General features: G+C 49.3%; 1 protein-coding gene across 4 annotated transcripts in view; it reads left to right on the forward strand.

Moving 5' to 3' along the window:
• FYN (FYN proto-oncogene, Src family tyrosine kinase) overlaps positions 1-12,012 on the forward strand; it is a 207,267-nt gene extending 195,255 nt beyond the window's left edge. For 2 of the 4 annotated variants that reach the window (XM_079779966.1, XM_079779965.1), the window contains one exon: positions 10,392-12,010. In XM_079779966.1, coding sequence (XP_079636092.1) covers positions 10,392-10,600 — 209 coding nt within the window. In that variant the 3' untranslated portion in view covers positions 10,601-12,010. Of the gene's footprint in view, positions 1-10,391 lie in introns of all 4 variants that reach the window. The other 2 variants (XM_079779968.1, XM_079779967.1) reach the window with 2 other exon arrangements.
• The last annotated feature ends 11,911 nt before the right edge of the window (positions 12,013-23,923 follow it).

The raw sequence follows: 23,923 nt of genomic DNA on the forward strand, positions 1-23,923 counted from the left end.
ATTTGGACAGATGGTGACTTACAGGACACTCATGCCATTTCACCTCCACGCTTTAGTGGTTCTAGTGCAGGGACAATCTGCTTTCTGAAATGTTAAGGACGTATTTTTTTTAGTTACTGCCAAGTGAAGAAAGAACACAGCTCCCCTCATGCCCTGCCTTTTTAAAAAAAAAAAAAAAGGCAGTGATGAAAACGATAGTGGAGATTAACGAGGAATGGAGGTCTCTTGTCATCGTGTCTTTGCAGTCAGAGGAGCCAGTGGGCGCAGATTAATTTGTAATCCCTTTGTTCATTTCTTAGGATTGTTTCTGGTCATCGTCAAAATGCGGAGAGGGAAAGAGGTTCTCTTTCTGGGTTGGTGTGGCCTCGAGACTCCTGGGAGAGCCAGGCTGGCACAGAGTCAAAATTGACAAATGCCCCGCCTCCGAAGCGCCTGCGCTGGGCGGTTAGAGTCTCGGGTGGAAGGCGGTTTTACTGCTGCCCCAGGGGCGGGGCCCCTGTGTGCACCAGTGGGAGGAGCCCCCAGCGGCAGAAGAAAGGGCTGCCCTGGAGGGGCTTGGAGCGCAGCAGGGGCGCCTTTCGTAGTTGCTTGAGGGGGTAGATGTGCAGGTCTCGGGACTGTGCAGATGTGAAGGCCCCTCTTTTTTCATTGTCTGGGTTTTGCACTCATTTCTCCCTGAGCCCCCAGGTTTATAATCACCCGTGTTAAATGCGGTTGGGGGGGAAAGGTTAATGTTGCTTTGCATTTCTTTGAAGCTTGTCCTTCCAGTAATACGAGCTGCTTTTTGTTTCTCTGGTCGCGCAGAAGCCCAGACAAAGGGGTGGGGGCGGGGCCTGGCGAAGGAAGGCAGGTGTGTGCGTGGGAGGGCGAGTGGTGATCAAGTTTGGTTTTAGCATAACGAAGATGGCCTCGTTTTACGCACAGACTGGGATTCCTTCATTCAGCAGAGCGCCAGAAAATGTGAACTGTGCAGGGCATTTTGCAATGCCTGGGAAATAAGTACAAATAAGAACTCATCTCAGCAAACTGATTGAACAGTGGAGTGGGGCACTGTTTTAGGTGCTGCAGATAAAGCAGTGAGCAAAGAGCTAAATGTAGTCCCTGCACCCACAGAGCTTCTAGTCACATGGATAAAATATGTGCAGCCAATCCAGGAAAAAATCTTTCCTTTTTGTTACTTATTTATTATTAGAGGAAATCATCGCAAGGGACGGGTTACTTGAATTTACCCACTGTGGCCCCAAATCTTCATTCTGATAGTGGGGTCTGGGACGCCTGATGCAGGGATCTACACACCACAGGTACTGAAAGGGGCCTTCACTCCGCATCCTGTGAGGATGGCCGAGCAGCGTGAAATGAGAACTAAGCCCACTCTGTTGTGCACAGCTACATAGGATGAGCAGCTGCTGATATGCAAGGGGCTTTGACAGCTGCCCTGACTCTGCCAGGGTGGCAGGGAGAGGGGGCTGTGTCTGGGAGGCTTTACATGAAGAAGGCAAATAGGGCTCCCTCCTCCAGTTGAGTCGAAGAAGGAGAAGCGTCCCAGACAAGGGTGGGCATGTGGAGGGGCACAGAGGCCTGGGCGGAGGCGCCAGTTCAGGAGCTGCTGGAGATGAGTCTGGGAAGCGGCTGAAGGCCAAGAGCTGGAAGGGCTGACTGAGCCCATCTTCGGGGCCTCTGGCACGGCCCCGGGGAGGGGAGGGACATACGCCGCCCCTCATCCTCAGAAAGCCACAGAAACTTGTTCCGAGGCCTGGTCCTCGCCATGGGTGCTTCCTGTTTTTGTCTTATAACATGGCTCTAATCAGATTAAATTGGACTCTGAACCTCACAGTAGACTCTTCTTGAGGGAGAGGCCTTTACGGAAGGATTCCAATTACAGGATTATTACCTTAATGAAGGAGAGCAGTTCTTAAGGAACAGACAGTTTCATTAGCTTCATCCAGATGTCACTGTGGGGGGAAGGCCCTTCCTCTCCGCGTTGCGTGTGTTGGGGTGGCCGAGTCAGCCAGTGTGTGCTGCCGCCCGGCGTTCTCTGCTGCACCGCGTCCTCCTGCCTGTGGGTGGTACCCAGCCAGACTCCCAGTCCCCGTCCACCATGATTCCATTCTGAGGTCTCCGCGTAGTACCTGCTCAGCTGGCTAGAGTGCGTTTTCAAGTCATTCTTTCTTCAAGAAAGGTTGGTGGCGGTACATTTTTCTGAGTCCTTTCATACCTGAGAATGGCCTTGTGTTACCTTCACACAGAGAGGGGTACTTGGCTGTTAGGTGAGGGTGGAGGTCAAGGGAGGGGCTGTGGCTTATAAATGGGTTTTTAACGCTTTCCGGGCATCTTTGCCCAGCATGAAAGAAGGTCCAAAGTAAGAATCAGAGAAGGAACTTAGAATGGAGTATGTGAGGTGTGGCCACATGAAGGGCAGAAGGTATGAGGAGACAGTAAAACATTGGATTGCTTGGTTAGTTAGCAAGTTTTGTAAAAGGAGTAGATTCACAGGAAGGGGAGAAGGACAAGCTCAAATTGATTGAGAGCCTTAAAGCCAAAAAATAAAAAATAACTGAAATGTGACACTGAGAGGAACAGGGAGGAGCCACATCAGACAGGAAGGTTGCAAGATTTGTGACAAAAACCAGCTCCGTTTTACAAATTTCCTAGTAGTAGCCTGACCTGAATACATTCTCAGCGCAGCAGTCCAGCTTGCTTTTCCACAAGCCCAGGTTCAGAACCATGTTTTGCACCAAGGTTAGAGCTGATTTTGCACTGATGGATTGTTGTATGTGAGAAATGAAAACGCAAAAAGCAGTTTTCTGGTGTTGATGCATAAAATCAGCATTATGCATTTTACCCTGCATTTCACCTTCAGGTATTTTGCTCTTTCCCTCCACTGCCACTCCCACGTCAAGCTGACGTCCCCTCATGCAGTGACCTCTTCACGGAACTTCCTGCTTCCAGTCTCCCCCACCTCCTCCACCACCACCACCGTCTGTCATTGGCACCAACAGTTACTATCCTAGAAAACACAGACCCCGTTATCCTCCTCTCCTAGTTATAAACGTTCATGGCTTCCCTTTACCTTCCAAATAAACCGGAAGCCTTAGTTTTGCACCAGGAGTACAGCAATGAACAATGGACAAAAACTCCTGCTCTCATGAACTTTTATTCTTCCTGGAAGAGACAAACAAACAAAGATAAATAAGCAAAATGCATTCAGTAGTGGCTAGTGGTAACAGGTAGGGAGAAAATTAAACAGGGAAGGGGGTGGAGGGTATCAGGAAAGGGTGGCAAGGAGGGTCTTGTCGGGAAGGTGCTATCTGAGTAAAGACGGAAGGAAGCAAGGCGCCAGCCAGGTGGAGATCTGGGGAGAAGCCCTCCTTCCGAGGGGACTGGGCACAGGCCCCGAAGAGCTGCAGGGTGGCCAGTGTGGCGGCAGCAGAGGGAGCGGGAAGTCTGAAGGCCTCGGGGCACATCAGATAGGGCTTCCTGGGTCATTCTCAGGACTTTTGCTTTTATTCTTAGTGATATGGGGAGACACTGAGGGAGGGTGACGAGGTCTGATGTACGATTTTCTCCTGCCACACCTCCACCCTTCACACCAAGAGGTCACTCTTAAATATGAAGTTCCTCTTCTCAGCTTCCCCGTCTGCCTCAGACTCTTCCAAGCCCAACACAAAAACATCGCCTCCTTTGTGTAGCCTTCTCCATGTGCAGATCGAATGGGTTGTCCCTCTGCTTGCTTCTCTGTTGAAGCCCCTAGGTGTGTGTACTTCCCAGTACCTCTGAACAACTGGGGGGGGGGGGGGGCTGCTTTTATGTGTTCCCAATGCCCAGCACAGTGTCTGTCTGGACTGAACACATGTGAGTGGGTGGATGGATGAATGTGTGGGTGGGTAGGTGGATGGGTGGGTGGGTAGATGGATGGGTGGGTGGGTGGGTAGATGGATGGATGGGTGGGTGGGTGGGTAAATGGATGGATGGATGCTACAGGGAATAAAAAAGATCATGCCTATGAGGTTTTTTAAACAAGATTTTTTAATTCGGCCAATCTCAACTCTGTTCCATCATCCTACACATAAATACAGCATGTATTTTCTCAGACATGAGATAGACTTTGTCCTCAAAGTTGTGTGGGGAGATTGACCCTGTAGTGAGCTCATACACTGTGTTCCAGCACCATTCCAGGCAGACTGGCCCTGCCATCCAGAACCCTGGCTCTCAACCCAACAGCTGCCTGTGCATTTGGCAGGATTTGGCGAAGCTGGAACATTCCTTCGAACACATCACATTTATCAAGCATTTGAAGCACTTGCAAATCTTTTAGCGAGTGGCAGCTGCCTGACTGCTGAAAGGTTTGAGTCACTTGATGGTGACTTAAAGAAGCAAGGGAAATCAGTGAAACGGTAGCACTTTCCTTAAAGAATCCGAAGTCCTACCCTGAGCTCCCTCGGCCCCACCCATGCTCCAGAGCCCTGAGCTGTGCTCAGCAGCCCAGCCTGTGGCCCGCACTCCTGCTCCTGCTGTGCCCAGCATGCCTGTAGGAGCAGCTTTTTCTTGGGGTAGGAGGAGGTTAGGACTCACCGGCCAGGAGAATGGGAAGCAGGATAGAACCTCGGATCTTAGCCAAGACTGTCGTGTCCCTTGCCTTCTCTGCCCATCACAGCCCCCAGGGTCCCTCAGAGAGGACATCCAGCTCACCTGGTCCCTCAGTGAGGACATCCTGCCGATGCCCAGGAGCCATGTGGCCGCCTCCCCCAATGAGGTTCCTCGGGCCTGTGTGCTGGTGAGGGGGCAGGGGAATCAGACTGCAGGTGAGGAGGCAGCAGCAAAGAAGGGCTTTCCACTCTGTCCTGTGCTCTGTCCTTGCTGCTCCCCACTCCAGCCCTGCATTTGCCTGGCATTCCTCCTGGCACCTCATGATCTCCCTCACTTCTCCTCTGGACAGGAGTTCTTTATGATGCTGTGTTGTCTACCTTACACAACCCTTGTGCATTATGGCACCTGTCCTTTCTGTACTTATCAGTACAGTGGGTTTAATAAGAATAACTGTCCTGAGGTTATCTGGTGAGGCAGGGAAAGAGAACAAAGCTTGTCGGCATTGTGCCTTCTCAGGGTGACTCTTTACTGCCATCTGTATTCTTTGACCAGCATCTGTCTGCCCAAAATGTGTACTTTGGTCCAACACCAAAACCTAACTTGGCACCTGCTTGTTACCCCGTACGACAGCCAGAGCCTACAGTGATGTGACAGCAGGTGCTCGTGCTGAGCAAGCCACACAGCCTTAGTCCTGCTTCCTCCCTCCCGGCCCCACACGGCAGGCTCAACAGTCAGCAGACAGAGCGCCTTCCACAGGGCCATGCTCGAAGCCAGGGAGCCTCTGACGGAAGCCTGTGCACAGGAGACCATCTCCTCTGAGTGGGAAGCTCAGCTTTCAGGTGTAACCTGGGTGTCTGATAGCCTGAACTTCGTTCCCATTGTCGCCGTGCTCAGGTATTTACGTGGCACAGAGGGCCAGGCTCTTGCAGCCCACAGTCACATCCAAGTGCAAACGTGAACAGGTAACACTTCAGGGTCCCAGGCTGTGGAGACGGCCCCTCCAAGACCCATATTAGGAAGCTGCACAAAAAGGGAACGTGTAAAGCAAAACATTCTCTTTCATATGAGGTATTTTTTCCAAACAGCTGAAGGCACAGTGAATGGTGAGGTGTTTTGTTGACAAATGGAGAAACTGAGGCCAGGACGGTCAAGTCACCTAGTGAAAGACACTGAGATGCAGTTGGAAGTAGCGCAGTGGCTCTGAGGGGTTTTCTTCCCTAAAGAATCTAAAAGGAAAAGGAGGAGGCACTACGGGTTCGTATGTAGCTCAAAGAGGAGGAATAGGGAAGTTTAAAGGGGCCAAAAGGGAAGAAGGGAAAGAAACCCACACCCGTGGGAACAGACACTGCTGGCAACCAGAGCACAGTAAGGGTTGGAAAGTGAGAGCTGGAAACAACATGATTCGGAGACCAAGAGGAAGCCAGGACGAGGATTTAGAAGGGATAATGGAATCATAATGGCGGGCGTGGGCACAGTCCACTTGGCTGGAGAGTCGGCTGCCGTGTTTTGGGCAGCCCAACGGGATGTGATGCCATCAGACCACGTTTGACGGCCTAACATCCATGGTGACAGGAGGCCGCAGGGAGGATCTGGGGAAGAGGGACCGGGAAGCAGGCCCGGCACAGTCGGCCCACTTGCCTGGCCGACTCCCGCGCGCGGCAGGAGGCCAGGTGCCGCAGTGGGGGCCCAGGCGGGCAGCGCTGGGGGGAAGGGGCAGGGTGTCCGTGCTTGCTGGCAGCCAGGCCCTCGCCCCTTCTCTGATGGACGTGGAGGGTGGGAACCTGGACACACTTGGTGAATATGGCACCTGCCATGGTCAGACACCAGGGGCTGGCGGAGACCGCCCTCCTGCCGCGAAGTGGTCTCTGTCACAGCTCCCACTAGGAAACCGGGAAACCCCAGCTACTGATGAGTGTGTCCTAAAAATGTGCCCATACACCGTGCTTTAACGTTTCTATCTGTTCTATTTCTGGCATTCTTCCCACTGAAAAAGGCAAAAAAAGAAAATCACTCCCAAGCACCCTCCTCCCTCGCTGTCCGCTTGTCACTTAGAAAGTTCAATGAAAGGGTGCTTTTCTCCTGGGTCCCCGTGTCCCTCCATCTCTGGCCGCCCGGCACTCGAGCTCCTGCATATTCCTTCCCAAGCCCTGCCCTTCACTCTAGGCACAAGCCAAGCCAATGTCTTGGGAAAAGTGGCTAAAAGAGGAGAAATAACAGTTTTCTTTGTAAAAAAAATATGAAACCATCTAAAACAGAAAAATGAAATACGCTCATCTTAGAGTAGTATGCAGAGTAAAATCCATTTTGACTAAAAAAGAAATTCTTGAAATAAATATGATTTTTCGAAGTTTCATAGCTGTATTCTCCTACTGTGTTTTAACTGTGACACAGCCACTCAAACTGGCCATTGCTTGTAAAGCAGCAGCTAGCCTAAGGCCTCTGAGCGGGCAGCCCTTGGTTGGGCAGTTGCTGCTGCAAAGGCCTGCAGGGGAGGCGCCAGGGCCGCGGGTCAGCTGTGTGGGTGCTGCCTGGCGGGTGGCTGGAAATGAGCCAGCCCCATTCAGATCGCCGTTGTCAGCCAAGTCCACTGTCTTAACCCCACTTCCCTGGCAACGCTGTCATTAGTGGGTTTCTGTTTGGCCCCGTGCATGGATTGGTCACGTCTGCTCTCCATGCTTGGAGAGGCCTGTGGAGAGAAGGCACGAGAAGAGGAAGGAGAGTGGCGAGGAGGGCGAAGGAGTGTGCCCCGGAGCTGGCAGTGTGGGGCCAGCAGCGTCCCCCGGGTTACTGCTCCCCCCTGGCCACGTCCCCAGGGAGCAGGCTGCCTCAGGAGATGCTCCCTGCGGAGGGTCAAGTTGCTGCGTGTGCTGTGTCCCAGGCTTGGACCGAGCACTGGAAAAATAGGCCTGACCCAAGTGATCAATTAAACTTTCTGTTGGTGGAGATTAAATTTAGAGTTTTTAAAAAATACATGAAATCTTTCTATTTCAGTAGTGTTATTTTTAATGAAATGAAACATTTACTGACATAAGCTCCACAGAGCAATTGAATGACCAGTTAAACTCAGTGGTGCCGTGCAAGACGGTCTCAGTGCCAGAATACAGCTCTAGAAGGCGTGGGGTGTGGAGGGGTGGAACTACCTCCAGAAGGGCCTGTCAGGCCTCGGGGTTCACCTTCTGCTTGTCTTTCCTCCAGTTCCTCCCAGCTCCTGGCAAGGGTGGGGACAGGGCGACTTCTGCAGGTTCAGGCCCTGTGGCTTCTGAGATACTATGAAACCAAGGACTGTGCTGACAGACAGGGAAACGCTTTGGAGAATGCCAGTCCAGATATGCCATTACACTCTCTTCCTAACCTTTCCCGGCTGCTGTCACTCCTGCCAGGACTAACCAGCAAAAACCCTTGGGACCGGATGTGCTTCCAGAATGAGACTTTTTTTTTAAAGCCCATACAGTGCGCAGCCATACATTATAGAACACCCTAGGCCTGTGGTCGGCGAACTCATTAGTCAACAGAGCCAAATATCAACAGTACAGCGATTGAAATTTCTTTTGAGAGCCACATTTTTTAAACTTAAACTTCTTCTAATGCCACTTCTTCAAAATAGACTCGCCCAGGCCGTGGTATTTTGTGGAAGAGCCACACTCAAGGGGCCAAAGAGCCGCATGTGGCTCGCGAGCTGCAGTTTGCCAACCACGGCCCTAGGAGAGTCTAGGCAGCACTCTATTCAAAACATCCTTCCTTCTGCAGCAATACCTGTGAATACAGAAAAGCACTGAATAGCCTCCTGTCGGGCCAGGTTTTAGGTCCCAATGAGGTCAGTTCAGATCAGTTTTGCTGCCAAGTGAGTAAGTTCCCAGAACTTGGGGTTTCCAGAGCCGGCTGGGTTTGTGGGTTGTGGGTAAGGAAATGCTGGCCCTGCACCGGCTGCTCCAGGGCACAGGGCAGGGCAGGACCTTCTCCCGCAGCTCCAGCTGCCCGCCCCATCTGAGTTTTCCAAGTGAGTTCCAGCAATTGGGGCCAATTACGCTAATTAGCCACCAACGGAAGGGGCCATCTATGAAGTCTGGCAGGATGTGGGGACGGGGACCCAGACTCATTCACAGAACCTCTCTCACTAAAGTAAGGGTCACCCCGAAATGTGAGGGAGGTTATGTTACAATAATTGAAGTGAAGGCCTACTTCAGTACAGTGGAAAGAACATGTGGATTTTATCACCTCAAGAAACTGGAGTGGCAGAATAAGAAAGCACCGAAAAGCCTTGGACAACATGTGAGTGACAGGGCTGTGGTTGGCAGCCACAGGAGCCAGGATAAACCAGCTCCAACAGTAACAACAAAACAAAGAGAACTGGCAACAGATCCCGAAGTCTGGGTGTCGCCTCCGCGGGGAGACAGGGCTGTGCACGGAGCCAGCTCCTCTGGACAGGCTCAGGGCCCCGCTGAGGGTTCAGCCCCCCAGAATTAAGGGAGCTGCTGCATGCACACGCTCGGTCCTGATGGCTATGCCCCTGAGAGACAGGGAAGAAATCTAGGTTTCTGTATGGCTTAAAATTCCGTTCTTGCTTTTGTCAATTATCGGGGTCAGAGGTTGGGGAGGAGTCCAGATTACAGGCTCAGGGCCAAGGAGCAGCCAAAACATACAAGGGCTTGGCAGGCGATGGCAGAACGTGATTCGGAACAAAAGGGATGGAAAACGAGAGAACGGTGCCTGTTGGTGATTGGAACGGGGTCGGGGCATTCGCCTCACCCCAAGTGTGCTATTTCCTGTTCTGTCAAGAAGGCCAACGTGCAGGGGGCTGCTTTCCCCAGAGAGTTAGCAGTCTCTCCGATGCCTCCTGCGAGAGGCAGCCTGGTGTTCCCCGAGGCAGCAACCCAGAGGGTCACCGAGGTCTCAAATGATAGATGGTCTGTCCGAAGTAATCGGGAAACACTGGCCCTGGAGACATCCTGTCTCCTCATCAGCGTCACCAAACCCCAGGGTCAGGGGGTCAGACAGTGCCCCGCGTGGCATGATGGCAGATCTCGGACAATAGGGCACCAGTGCTTTCCCAGGCAGGAGGAAAGCTAATTTGTGAACTTGGTAAATGGAGCTTACAGATGCTGTACCCAAGAAACGGTGTGTTTTCATTCCATGGGCTTTTTCTTTTTGTCTGCTTCATCCATAGTTCTTTGTCATCGTGATTGGAATGTAGTTTTACATACAATAGGACTCAACAATTTTAAGAAAACAGTTAGTTTGACAAACATAAGCAGTCACACCACCATATACAGGATATAGGGCAAATGCTGCCCGGGGACCAAATACAGCTCCACCCTGTTTTTATTTGTACGTTTTTAAAGAGTTAAATATATATACATGCAACCTGCAAAGCCTGATTTACTCTCTGGCCTTCACAGGGCTAGTTTGCTGAGCCCTGATGGAGAGCATTTCCATCACCCCTCAGCACACCCGGGCCCTCTGCAGGCGCTGCCTGCCCCTCCTCCTGGCCATCACTGATCTGCTTTCTATCACTGCAGGTTTGCCTTTTCTAGAATTTCATAGAAATGAGGTCATACGGTATGTTACCTTTTGTGTCTGGCTTCTTTCACTTAAAACACTTTTGAGGTTCATCATCTGGGTTTTTGTGTGTACCGGTCGTGCGTTCCTTTTTTATTTCTGAGCAGTGTGCTGTCCCGTTAAAGGCAGGGTCCCACCCTGCATGAGGTGGGGACCTCAGCACGGTTTCACGTGCAGGCTTAAAATAGAAAGGGGGGGGCAGGGCTGGGGGCCGCAGGTGCCCGCTCTCACTGCCCCTGTCTTTGCAGGCATGAACAACCGGGAGGTGCTGGAGCAGGTGGAGCGCGGCTACAGGATGCCCTGCCCGCAGGACTGCCCCATCTCTCTGCACGAGCTCATGATCCACTGCTGGAAAAAGGACCCCGAAGAACGGCCCACTTTCGAGTACTTACAGGGCTTCCTGGAAGACTACTTCACGGCCACAGAGCCCCAGTATCAGCCGGGCGAAAACCTGTGAGATAGGGGTCAGCAGAGAGGCCTGTACCAGAGGCTCCGCCCTCCCCATTAGCTTTCCATCCGTAGCCAGCTGCTGGGGCAGCCAGAACCGTCCAGGATCAGATTGCATGTGACTCTGAAGCTGACGAACTTCCATGGCCCTCATTAATGACACGTGTCCCCAAATCCGAACCTCCTCCGTGAAGCATACAAGACAGACCTTGCTATTTCTCAGACTTTGGAAAATGCATTGTATCGATGTCACGTAAAAGGCCAAACCTCTGTTCAGTGTAAATAGTTACTCCAGTGCCAACAATCCCAGTGCTTTCCTTTTTTAAAAAATGCAAATCCTATGTGATTTTAACTGTCTTCACCTGATTCAACTAAAAAAAAGTATTATTTTCCAAAAGTGGCCTCTTTGTCTAAAACAATAAAATTTTTTTTCATGTTTTAACAAAAACCAATCAGGACAGGTGTTTGTTTTTTTCTTTTTTACAAATAGGAATACATATAATATATTTGTCCCTGTACATACACCATGTGGGTGCTAACGTGGAGACCATGGCCAGCCTGGACCACAGCTTCAGGACACAGAGTGAGGATTTTACTGCGGAATCAGTAGAAAAGCACTGATGTTATTTTGAAAAACCAGTGGCCTCATTTTTGGCTTTTTCAAAGCATGAATTTTTTTTTTTTTTAATTTGGATTGCACTTTTTTGATTCATGACTGTACCTATAGGTGGCTGTTAGGTTGACTCTTTTCAGCAGCCCCCGAGCTGAATTCACAAGGCCTGTTTCCAGTATTTGCTTCGACTTACTGCGATTTGTTCTTGAAACTTAAAAGTGGGCACATTTAAGCCAACCAACGGCCAAACTACCAAGGGAACTGGAAGATGGATACCACACAAACTCCTTGTATAAAAATATGAATGCTGAAATGTTTCAAACTTTTTTTATTTAATAAATCTTGTAACCACATTTAAATGGTCTAAAACCCATAGCATTGTAGTCATGGCAACCTGCTAAACTTTCTCATGCAACTAAAACTCCCAGGAAGGTGAGGGTGGGGGCTGTGCACTTCCCATTGTAAACTAAGTGTTTCAATGTCCTGTACTGCTAATGAAATGACTTTCTGTGTGTCCGACAGTTCTCCGGTGGAATAACTATGCACTACTTGACATTTCATGGGGATGCACACAAAAAAGTATTACATTTTTAGTTGCTGTTTGTACCAACCTTGAATTACATGTTTAACAACAACAAATCAAAAAAGCCGATTTCTATTGAGTTTTTAATACTGAGTAGCAACTCTGAAGTCTTAATTCCTTTTTTGTTATGATTTATTTGTGAGTTTACATTTTTAAATTGTTTAACTTTCTTAATTTAGTAATTAAAAAGAGAGCATTTTACATTTGAATTTTTTTTTGTTCATTTGTTTAAACATGGAAGGGACTCTGGTGATGACATATCTGTTCCACACCAGGTGGTGAGGAGCCACCTGGGGAATGTAACCATTGTGCAGTGATTTCCAAACGACAGAAACATTCGAGACACCTGGAGTGGTTTTTTTCTTTTCTTCCCCAGAAAAGCTAGGCTATTGTCTAGCTAATTCAAAGGAACGTTAAAGCATGACTAGGCATACCTTAACATTTTAATTTATCAGACATTTTCTCTAACTGGAGTTTTCTGTGTCCCACATGTAGGGGAAAGAGACAATTACAAGGAGAATGAAGCAATTACAAGGAGAATCTTCCTTGTCGTGGAGTCAGTATATGTATTTCCCAGTGTCCCTCCACTTCTGTAATGAAGTTGCTAAGCAGGGACATAGGCTGGCGTGCCTGGAGGGGCAGTGGGCATTCAGGCTAGCTGTCCAGGCCTGGCTTTGCACGCGCTCAGCTGTGTGACCTTGGACAGCAACCTGGCCTCTCTCACTTCCGGGTCCTGTCTATGGAAATGAGGGGCTGGCTGAGACTTGCTGTAGTTTCCTGCAAGGTCTGAGACCCTGTGCTTTCAGATCACTGGTGTGATGTGGAATCACACAAGGAGGACCGTTTTCTTGCTGGAATAACCTTTGTGTTTAGAAAGGGTATCCAACATTTTTTTCTAAGTGACACAAAGGGATTTTCTGGAAAATCAAGTCTTTATGGTATTGTTTTGGTATTAATACAGTTACTATCACTGGTCCATTTATTAACATGTTCTAGATATTTGTAAAGATAACTTTGTTTTTAGTCTTCACTTCCCGCCAGTTTGGATAATCTGCAAATATTCTCTGAAGGATTTTTGTGTATGTTTTTTTGTCTCGGTCATTCAAAAAAACCCGTAGAAGTCATAAAAACCTGTTGGAAACATAGATTCTTTAAGAAAAAAAAAACAAAGGACAGCCATTAATTCAGCAGTTGAGTTCCTTGTGGATTCTCTCAGATGAATCAAAACCCAGGACTCGGGTTACCTCGGGGTCACGCTTCCCAAACCCGCGCTGGAGCCATCCTGCACCGCAGGGCGGGGCCCAGATAGAAGGGTAAGAGCAGCGACAGAGATGGAGGCACGGGGGGCGTTTCCTCCGAGAGGCTGGTGTGCTGTCAGGAGCTGCCCCTGCGGTAGCCCCTCCCAGCAGGAGCCTCCTCCCCCCCCCGGGGCCCCAGCACCTCGGGAGGCCCCCTCCTCTCCAGCCCTGGAAGCCCGGGGTGAGGCAGGTGCACTCTGAGCAGGGATTTCTCTGGTTCAGAAAGAAACGCACCTTGAAAGGTCCCTTAGCGGGGAGCGGTGGGGACATGCTGCTGTCCCCGGGCGTGAGTAACGGAAATCTGCCTCCAGTGCCGCGTGTAGGAAGAAATCGTCGCTTCGCCCTGTCCCGGAGGAGAGGGCTCCCGGCAGGGCCGCCCGCACGGGACACCTGCGCACACCGTGCCCTTCCTTTCTGACGCTCACGTGGCCGCCGGAGGAGCGCTGGGCAAAGAAGCCCAGACACTGCACCTGGGCAAAACGGGGTCCGCTCCGCGGCTCCCTGTGCCCGCCCCGCGCCGTCCGGTGCTGCTGGCTGCGAGCCGGCCCGAGCTGCAGGCCTCCCCGTGCGTGCGGGGCACCGGCTGCCGACCAGGCGAGGGTGCGGGCGGCCCTGCCCGGTCACGGCAGAGAAAGGCGGGTGCAGACCCAGGCGGTTCCCCAGAAAGGGAAGGGTGCTCCTAACCCCTCGGCCACACGACTGATGATCCCCTGCAGGCGCCAGAGGCCCGTTCTAGCCGCACTGGCGCTGCAGAGGTTTGTCAGACATGTCCCCGGACCTTAAGAGTCCATGTGGAACTCACTGGAAGGGTCCTTCCTGAGCCTTGAGAGCAGGCAAGGTCCCCGCCGTGTGCGGAGACGCCGCCGAAGCCGCTGTGTGCGGTGTCACCCGCTCTTCCCTCCTGGCTCAGAACCACAACCTGCCTTCCCAGGTGGGCATTTGCTAACGAGCCGCAGTGGATAGATGGTGTTGGTCCATGTGTGTTCCTGAAAGCTACTTTCTACGTGATTTTTGTTGACTTTCTCACCATTATATATTAGACTGTTGGAGTTTAGTTTGACTTCCCAAAATAGTTGCTAAAAGGCAGGGCGACAGAGGGGAGGAAGGGGATAGTTTGGGGGAGGAGGTGGAGGAAGCTCAAATTTTTATTCTAAAAATGATATTGTGGGGTACAGATTGACTAAAGCAGCTACCAATATTATGTTTATCTCATTTAATTATCAAAAACTAGAGGCCCATGCCGAAACCGGTTTGGCTCAGTGGATAGAGCGTCGGCCTGCGGACTCAAGGGTCCCAGGTTCGATTCCAGTCAAGGGCATGTACCTTGGTTGCGGGCACATCCCCAGTAGGGAGTGTGCAGGAGGCAGCTGATGATAGATGTTTCTCTCTCATCGATGTTTCTAACTCTATCCCTCTCTCTTCCTCTCTGTAAAAAAATCAATAAAATATATTTTAAAAAAAACAAAAAACTAGAGGCCCAGTGCATGATTGAATCATGCACGTTTGGGGGAGGGGAGCTGGGTGCCTGTCCGCTGGTGCACCAGGCCTTTCAGAAGCCTCCTGCGCGGCGGAGGCTTCTGAAAGGCCTGGTGCCTGAGCGGACAGGCACCCAGCTCCCCGCTTTTGATGGTCCGCGGTGGGACGTAAGCTCGCTGCCCCACAGGCCCCTTCTGTGCAGCAGCACAGCCATGGTGCAGATGCTGAGCTCACGCCACCGCTGGCGACGCGAGCTCAGCGTCCCGCCGGCCCAATCAGCCACCCCGGCCACCCCGAGTCCCGCCCCCCCCCGTGCCTCCTGGCCAATCGCGGGCATAGCGAAGGTATGGTCAATTTGCATATTTGTCTATTATTAGATAGGATAGATTACAACTACAGAGAAAATAATTAAAAATTAGTACCTTTAATATCTTTGAAATATCAAATGGACCTTCATTTATATATACGTGCATTCCCAGAAGTTGTTTTTTAATTAATTTCTAAATTGTACCTCATTCCTTCCAAACATGCAGAATATTCAGAACCCCTTAGGTGGGGAGAGGGGGTTTAACCTTTATTCTGAAATTCACGTTGAGGACTGACAATAGGAATACATGGTTTCCCAGTGAGGCAGAGACTCTTCCACGGAGAATGTGATCAGTGACAAACAGCTCCCCCAGCATCCAGATCACAAGGCTTTTTTCCAGAATAGTTACTCCTCTTCTCATCGCTTATTTAGTAATACGACTCTTCTTTTCCTGCATTTCCCCTGGCAGATTGTGAGCTCCTTGAGAACACACTGCCTAACTTGCTCACTATTCTCCCTGCACCCTGAGCAGTGATGAGGCGATGGTAGACACTGGATGGATGGATGGCTAGAAGGAGCATGCCATCCGACAGGGTGAATGGCTGACCTGGGAGTGACCCACTAAGAACCTGCGGAGCCCACCTGGACTCGCCGTGAGCTGCCGAGGCACTAGCCCTGCTGGTTCTCACTGTTCTCAGTGTGTGGTCACCAGTCTGAAGAGTCAGTGCATGATGGGAAGGCCCAGGCTGGAGCCTGAAGTGAACCCCATTAGTGTTCCCCAAACCTTTCCCAGAAATCACCCCAACACCAATGGGAATACACTTGTACCCCTGAGGCCTGGGGCCTTCAGGTCTCATTCTAACGTTGTGATTTTATGAATATTGGATGGATAATCTGCTCCTAAGATATCCATCTTTGTCTTCACATGAAGTTATTTTCCCAGACCTCCATGCTGTGCATCGTTAACCAGCCTGTGGCCTGCCGTGTCCCGGCACACCTCTGCGTGACCAGGAGGCCTGGGCCCTGCTCGAGAAGCACGGTGAGCATGCTGTCCATGACATGTTATTGCTAACGTGAAAATACTATAGTTGGGAAAGGTAACATTAACCCCATTAATATGGATTCTCATATCTGATTCACTTTTTTTAGCCAGCGAACAACAGCACTTTGACTGGGAATGGAACAGAAGACACGGGGGTTGATGATGGAAAGAGGAAACCGTCCAGCGTCCACAGGCAGTACAGGTCCAGTCAGGTCAGCCTGCTTGTCCCAGATGGCAGCAAACAGGAGAAGACAGGAGGGAGATGGTAGACAAGGAGCCAGAAACCAGAGCTGGAATGAGAGGACTCTTTTGCCACCACTCTTCAAGGCGATGGGATGATGGTGGATATGACTGTTGATATGTGTAAGAACATTCATTCATTCTGCAAGCATCCACAGACTACTAATTATAGGTTAAACTCTACGCTAGAAAGTCAAAGAGACCATTAATATTTCCAGTCCAGTGAGGATGGAGACCTGTAAGAGATCAATGCAATGAGCTACCTGCTGGGTGGAAGCTCAGGTGGTAGCAAAAGAATGCCATTCAGGCCCTAGCCAGTTTGGCTCAGTGGATAGAGTGTCAGCCTGTGGACTGAAGGGTTCCTGGTTCGATTTCGGTCAAGGGCACATGCCCGGGTTTCAGGCTTGATCCCCAGTAGGGGGCGTGCAGGAGGCAGCCAATCAATGATTCTCATCATTGATGTTTCTATCCTCTCTCTCCCTCTCTCTTTCTCTCTAAAATTAAAATATATTTTAAAAAAAGAATGCCATTCACCCCAAGATGGGGAGTGCAGGGGAGGCTCCCTGGAGGAGGTGATGCCTGAGCTCAGTCTTAAAGGACAAGCAGAGTATGTATTGCTTAACGGTAGGCCCAGTGTTTTTTGCCTTTGAATGTGTTTCCTTCTATTATGGCTGGCTCATGCTTTAATACAGAAGATGCTCAGCAAATGCATCTAAGTGAAGTAAAAACAAAACCACACCATGAAAACTCTGAAAATTAACTCCCCCCCACCCCCGACACACACAGCATATAGGCACGTCATTTATTCTGATTAGTGGGCTGCTAACTGGAGGGTAGATGATACCATAAAAGAACAAAGTGTAACGTTTCAGACAGCTTGTTGGCGCCAATGTCCCAGCTGGAATGTAGTTTGGAATATATTTATAGAGTATGAGAATAAAATAATTGCTTGGGAAGAGACTGGTAATAACTCCTCACCACCTCTGTTAATAAGGATTACTAGAGGGTTTTCTCTCCTTTATGAATCTCTTGTCATCCTTTCCTTCCATTTACTAGGCTATTTTGCTTCAATCATCATGCAACTGGTAAACTCATGAAAGAAGGTATATATTAGCAGTTGCAAGGTATTCTGGTTGTTTTTTTTTTGTTTTTTTTGGACTATTTTTTTCCTCCTTTAGTTAATTATCAAGTGTTTGCTATATAATAATCAATAAGTAGCTAATAGGAAGCAAGAGAATGAAATGGGTATAATCAGATAGTGTTTTTAATGAAAAGCGTACATGTAATACTGTGGGGAAATATTACTAAACAGCAAGATGTGTGTGTGTGTGTGTGTGTGTGTGTGTGTGTGTGTGTGTGTGTGTGTGTGTTTACAAAAGGATCCCTTTAAAAACTAAATCCGGATATGTGAATTCTTTCATTTTGCAGAGTCCTCCCAAGGGGCGAGCCCTGGAAGATACCGGGGAGGGAGGCGGAGCCACTAGAGATCGCTGGGGAACCCAAACCACCCTACACAGAGCCTGGAGGTCTGTCAACTCCCAGGGAGCAGCGAGGAAACGGTGAGCAAGTGGCAGCAGTTGCCTGGAGAATTAGGGAATGAATAACAATGCTTTCTGGTAAATTAACTGTATTACATTGTGCACAGCAAAGGGATGGAAAAAAAACCCTGTTAAAAACTGAACAGTAATTTGCCCACATCATTTATGTAAAATGCATAATTTTCCTACTTCAGTGGACTTTAGTTTGATTTAAAATATGAACAGCTCCGGTACTGTTCACCAAAGCACAATTTATGAGATAATTGGGGAGGGGGAGGGGAAGGGGAATCAGACTGCAATCAGACACTCCTGTGTGAGCCGCTTCACCCCCTCCTCTCACCTGCAAATTTCGGAAAATATTTGCTTATAGGTTCCCGAAGGTCTCTAAGTGAAAAGTGGGAAGCATTAATCACTGTCATTGCTATCACTAACCATGACCTCACCATATTTGATGGCTGGAAAGCATGCTTCATTCTACTCAGGATTTTTCTGCTCTAATTCAAATAAGTGCTTGATTTTGAATTGCAGGGGAAATGGCAATGTAGCAAAGCTATACTTAAAACAGCAGGCCGAGAACAAAAGCACCGTGCATGCAGCCAAAGGGGACCTTGGAAGATACAGAGATAAAACAAAAAGCCGTATGTGGCTGCGATTCTGTCACAGAATCAAATGCAAAATGGAGAACATCGTTCCAATTGTGGAGATTTTGCAATCTACAATATCTGAAATAAAAAGGCACCCTTACTCCACCTTGACATTCAGAAGCTGTGTTATTGCGATGGATTGGATTATGATATTTGTTCATGACCAGTGTAGGTTTTCAGAACCAGAGTGGTCAGAGGCGGGTGGAATCCCAGAGGGGGACCTGAGGCCCTTCACATCAACAGTGCGCTCCCAGTCAATCACCATTCATCTTCCTTCCCCTCCCCCGCCCATCCTCCTTACCTCTGCTCCCTACTCCCACCAGAACCATAGAATTTCTATTTAGATATTCACTCATTCTCTTCATCTCCATCTCCCCACAAAGGGCCATTGTTTACTTATCGGTGCCACCCTTAGATTTTTACCTTTCAGGGCAAATCTGTGGCTGGTTCTGTCTGCTTCTCTTGGTGGCCTCTATAACCCTGCTGACCCCAAGAGCCTGAATCTTGAACCCCCAAAGCTCAGCACTTCTTGTCCCTTTGGGTGTCTATTCGGGCTAGGCGAAGGAGTCTTCCCCACCGTAGCCCAAAGCACACTGGGTAGGCTTGGGTGACGGGGTAGATGGTTACAGCACTGACAGAGATAGAGACCAGGAGGAGGGTTAGAAAACAAGCAGGAGATGGCAGATTCGGTGCAGACGTGTGGCACGTGAGGCACCTGCCGGCGTCCATGAGAGGCTGAGTTCCTGCCTGGTGTGGTGGAAACATCTGGGCTGAGTTTAGGTTAATTCACAACTCACCACAGTGTGACTTGGGACAAGTTACCTCACGTCTCTAAGCCTCTTTGTCTCCATTTCCTCATACGTAAAATGGGCTGTTATGGAAACTAAAGAAAGGAAGATGCAGACAGCGTCTGGGATAGTGCTTGGTATGTGGTAGTCCTTTAGTCTGTGTGGGCAACTTCCCCTTCACTGTCAGTCTGCCCTTCACATGGTGGAGAGTAACCTAAGATCAACCCTGTGACTGTGTGATTCTCCTTCTTTAACAATGTGATGGTTCCCACTGATCCCCACTAGTGGAGGAAGGCGTGATTAGAAGGCCTGTCCAGCCCACACTCCTTTCTTTAACTTCCCCCCACACTATACTTCTTGAAGGCTAGGTTTTCACCATGTGACACCCCCACCCCCACCTCCCACCAGAACAGCTGAGGATTCCAGGGGCAGACGCCTGACCAGGAGGAACCAATCTATTGACTGACCACCAGCTAATGGAATTGTCTCTCTTGAGTTGGAACCAAGACTCAAGAGGCTCTGGTGATGGATGCTTGGCCTACAGGTTAGGCCGAGTCAGGGTCAGAGTGGGCCTGGTGGGGAAGCAGAGGACACAGTCTGCAGAGAGAACCAATGGCCGGAGAGCACGGGCCACAGAGAGAGTTAGAGCTGAGAACCACGGCTGTCCAACTCCACTTCCTGAGCAGCATTTCCATGAGATTCCTCAATCCCTTGCAATACACTATCTCACCAATTAGCTAATTCAAGGGAAGTTAGGCCCCTGAAGTTGAGCTCTACTGTTTTGCCAGCCTCATCTCCCCCTCACCTCTACCATCACCCCCACCCTAGATCCTGACTACATGAGTTGTCTACAGCTCCTTAAGCAAGCGCTGCCCAGCCATTTCCCCTGGCCTGCAGTGTTCATTGGCCCCGTCTCCTCTTCTTAACAGCCTGTCCACCCTTTGTGGCCCAACTCAAACATCTCCTTCCCCACGAAGCCCTCTTCGATCCCCCAGTCATAAGTGACGGCTCCCTCCTGAGAACACGCGGACTTGGCTTCTGGTCTCTCCTCTGCGTTCACTGCACGCGACTCCCTGAGCTTTCCTCCTTGCCTCTGTCCTCACGGCGGGTAGGAACTTGGCACGCATTAGGCTCGGATATTACCCTGAACTTAATCCAATGGTTGGAATCCTAAAATACGATGTAAGTTTCTTCAATAAAGAGTATGATGCCAATATAAGGCATTGTTCGTTAAAATGGAATTGCATTTATAGATTAAAGGGATGAAGATCAAAGGGCACGTTTTTGGCCAGGAGTTCTGAGTCTTAGAGACCCAAATAAATTGTAGACGTTTTATTTCCTGATTTGATTGGAACCACAGCACTGGATTTGGCGCTGTAATCTGAAACGTTTGGCCTGGTGGAAAGTCTGTTGCCTCTTTACTGGAAGTGCTAGGATTGCTTTGGCGCGCATGCCCGTGGCTGAAACCGGCTGGTAATCTGGAAGGCCAGACTTAAAGAAGCTTTCCCTGTGGACGTGGAACCTGCAAAGCCAGGCCCTCCGTTGCAGTTACAGGCACACCCGGCGTCACATGTATGGGGAGAGGGTGTGGCTGTATCGCATGTGACCACATGTCCACTCAGGTTCAAGATCCTATGGACTCGTGTGGAGAATCGAAAGCAGCAGTTCGTGTAGACCAAGCATGTCAAACTCATGGCCCACGGGCCACATGCAGCCCACAACAAATATTTTTGAGGCCCAGCCAATATAACGGTATGTAAGAAATGTTTTAATAAAAATTTTATAACTTAATTTTTACAATATCCTGTCATACGTAATTACTAATAATGAACTACAATGTTCACTAATGACTGATGACTGTAATCGTGTTGCATTCATTTCCCTTACGCGCCTTACACGCAGGCGCACCGTTTCTCTCCACTAATACTAGCAGCGAATATTTTAGCAGCCGACTGCTGCGTCATTAGTCTTGGACTGACTTGTTTGGTGTGCGCAACAGGAAATATTTCGCTTTCGGAGAACAAGAAAAATAGGTTTATTTGCATTACGCTCATTAATTTGTGCAGTTATTCAGTGCCTGGTAAGTTAATGTTCAAAAAAAAATATTAATTTTTATTAAAATGTTCATTTATTTTATGTTAACGATTACTCATGTCTCTATCGAAATAAACCTACGTTTCTATGAAAATTGAAGCTTTTGCTTTTTTGCGGCCCACATAAACTTAAACCTTGTTTATTTGGCCCGTGTGAGCCTTTGAGTTTGACATGCTGGGTGTAGACAGTGATAGGCTCATGGCCATACTCCCAGCCTGAGCCACTGTGTATCTGACCGCCCCAGGCTCCCGCTGGGGAGCTGGGTTTGGGGTTCCAGGTCATGGGAGGAGCCAAGCCCTTGACCTCAAGACTAGGGAGGGAGGCTCCCAACTCCTAAGGCAAAGTTCACTTTCTTACATGCCCTCTGACCCTTCCCACACTCTCTGAACAATCCCCCGTGAGAGTGACCTAAGGCCACGGCTCCCACACCTGCCTGTGCGGGACCTACGAGGATCTTTCAAAATGCAGGTTTCCAGGCCCCTCCCCAGACTTGCCGAGTCAGGCGTGCCTGGCAGGAGGCCCAGGACCTGTTGCTGAGCGTGTATGCTCTTTCCTCCCCCGGAAGCTGTGCAGGGAACTGCACGACCATCCTTTTAAGTCCCACTTGCCTCAGCCCCAGCGGTCCAGGCACGGAAGGCTCCCGCCCTCAACTCTGGACTGAGCTGCCCTGGCAGCTGTGGCACAGCCTGGCAAGGAGGGACACCAAAGGGGTTGGTGGCCAGAGCACCCAGGGCACAGCTGCGGCGCTCCCCTCCGGGGAGGGCACAGAGCAGTCTCGGCCCGGGACTTGGAGTTTTTAGAGAAGCCAGCCAGGCCAGGGCAGGGCAGGGCAGGAGGGCTTGGCCTGACTCACGCCCTGAGAAAGCAAGTCCCTGCTACGAGGGAGCTGCGGGCAGGCTCCTGGGTGCAGCCGTGAAGTGGACTGGGCTTTGGGAAGAGGATAACCTGACCATCATACCAGGGAGAGATGCCCAGCGCACATTTCTTCTCCCTCTTGATATGGGGCGACGAGGCCAGCTTCAGCCCAAACCTCAACCCCAGCACTTAAAGGAAGTGCCGCCCGGTTGGATTGGATGAACCTAACCTCCAGACAAGGGACTATATTTCAGGGCAAGCTCCTGGTTTTACAGATGAAACTAGTCCAAAAATGCATTGAGTGTACACCTGAAACTAACATAACCAATGTAAGATTGTATGCCAACTCTACTTAAATTGAAAAAATACACTGGAAACTCCCATTGTCTTTATTCCTGCCCCTGTCTCATCCTTTTCATAATGAGAACGTCTCCATGTGAAGTGGCCTCCAGCGCCCCGTCCCTGGGCTGGCCACAGGTAATTACCTCACTTTTTATGCCCTCTTCTGAGGACTGTAACTACCTCCAGGGCCTCCCCTTACCCTCCTGAGAGGCGGGATGGGACCCGGGTGGAGGGGATTCCAGCAGCCAACAGGGACTTCCTCAGGGGCTGGGTGACTCGAGTCCTGTCCCACTTGGCGTTCTTCAGGCTGAGAAACCCTCAGGCGGAGCTGTCCTCTGCCCCCCGCTGGCCCGGGGAATCCACAGGGTATCACAGGCTCTGGCAACTGGCTACTCAAGTTGTCGGCTCTGACCCTGGCTGGCTGCTGCTTCAGGCAGCTGAGAGAACAAGACCTGTGATTTTGGTTCAATGCATATCCCTGGGCTCTTCTGATCCTGGGCAAGACCCAGAAATGTACATTTTTAAATATATGAAATTTTTCTTTTTGATGACACGTGTCCAAAACCACATGTTGGAGCCTTAAATCCCAGGACCTGAGAATGTAACTTAATGAGTCAAAACATAATGTGCTAGAATGTGTCTAACCCCATAACAATAGATTATGGACAAAATAAGTTTAAAAAAATTTTACACAGCTGTATTGAGATATAATTCATACACCATCCGATTCACTCAAAGTATACAATTTAATGGCTTTTTGTATATTCACAGAGTTATATAGCTATTACCACAATCAATTTTAGAGCATTTTCATTACCCCAAAGAAACGCCACACCCCTTAGCCATCTCTCCCCATTCCCTTTTCATCCCCTTCTCCTTAGGCAACCACTGATCTATTTTCTGTCTCTGTAGACTGGCCTATCCAATACAGATCATTTAAATAAAATCATACAATATGTGGTCATTTGTGTGGTTTCTTTCACTTAGTATGCTTTCAAGGTTTATCCATGATTAGCATTTATTGGTGCTTTTTTATTGCCAAATAATATCCCACAGTATGGATATACCACACTTGATTTATCCATTCATTGGTTGATAGATGTTTGAATTGTTTCTACTTCTTGCCTATTGTGAATAATTTATGTACAAGTTTTGTGTGGACATATGTTTTCAATTCTGTTAGGAGTGGAATTGGTAACTCTATTCTTAAGCATTTGAAAATACTAAAAGTTTTATTCAAATTATTGTTATTCAAACTAAATAAGCAAAGAGAGATATTGCTCCCTCCTGGATTAGAAACTTGATAATATTAAGATGTCAGTTCCCTACACCAATCTATAGAGTCAAGACGATCCCAATCAAAATCCCAGGAAGAATTGTTATGGAAACTGACAACAGGATTCTAAATGTATAAGGATCCATATGGAGGGAAAACAATGAACTTTCACACTTACACCATGTGCAAAAATTAATTTGAAGGTGGATCATCTTCCTAAATAGGAATAGGCCTCCA

This window comes from Cnephaeus nilssonii (assembly GCF_951640355.1).
Source record: "Cnephaeus nilssonii genome assembly, chromosome: 9".
Lineage (NCBI taxonomy): Eukaryota > Metazoa > Chordata > Mammalia > Chiroptera > Vespertilionidae > Cnephaeus > Cnephaeus nilssonii.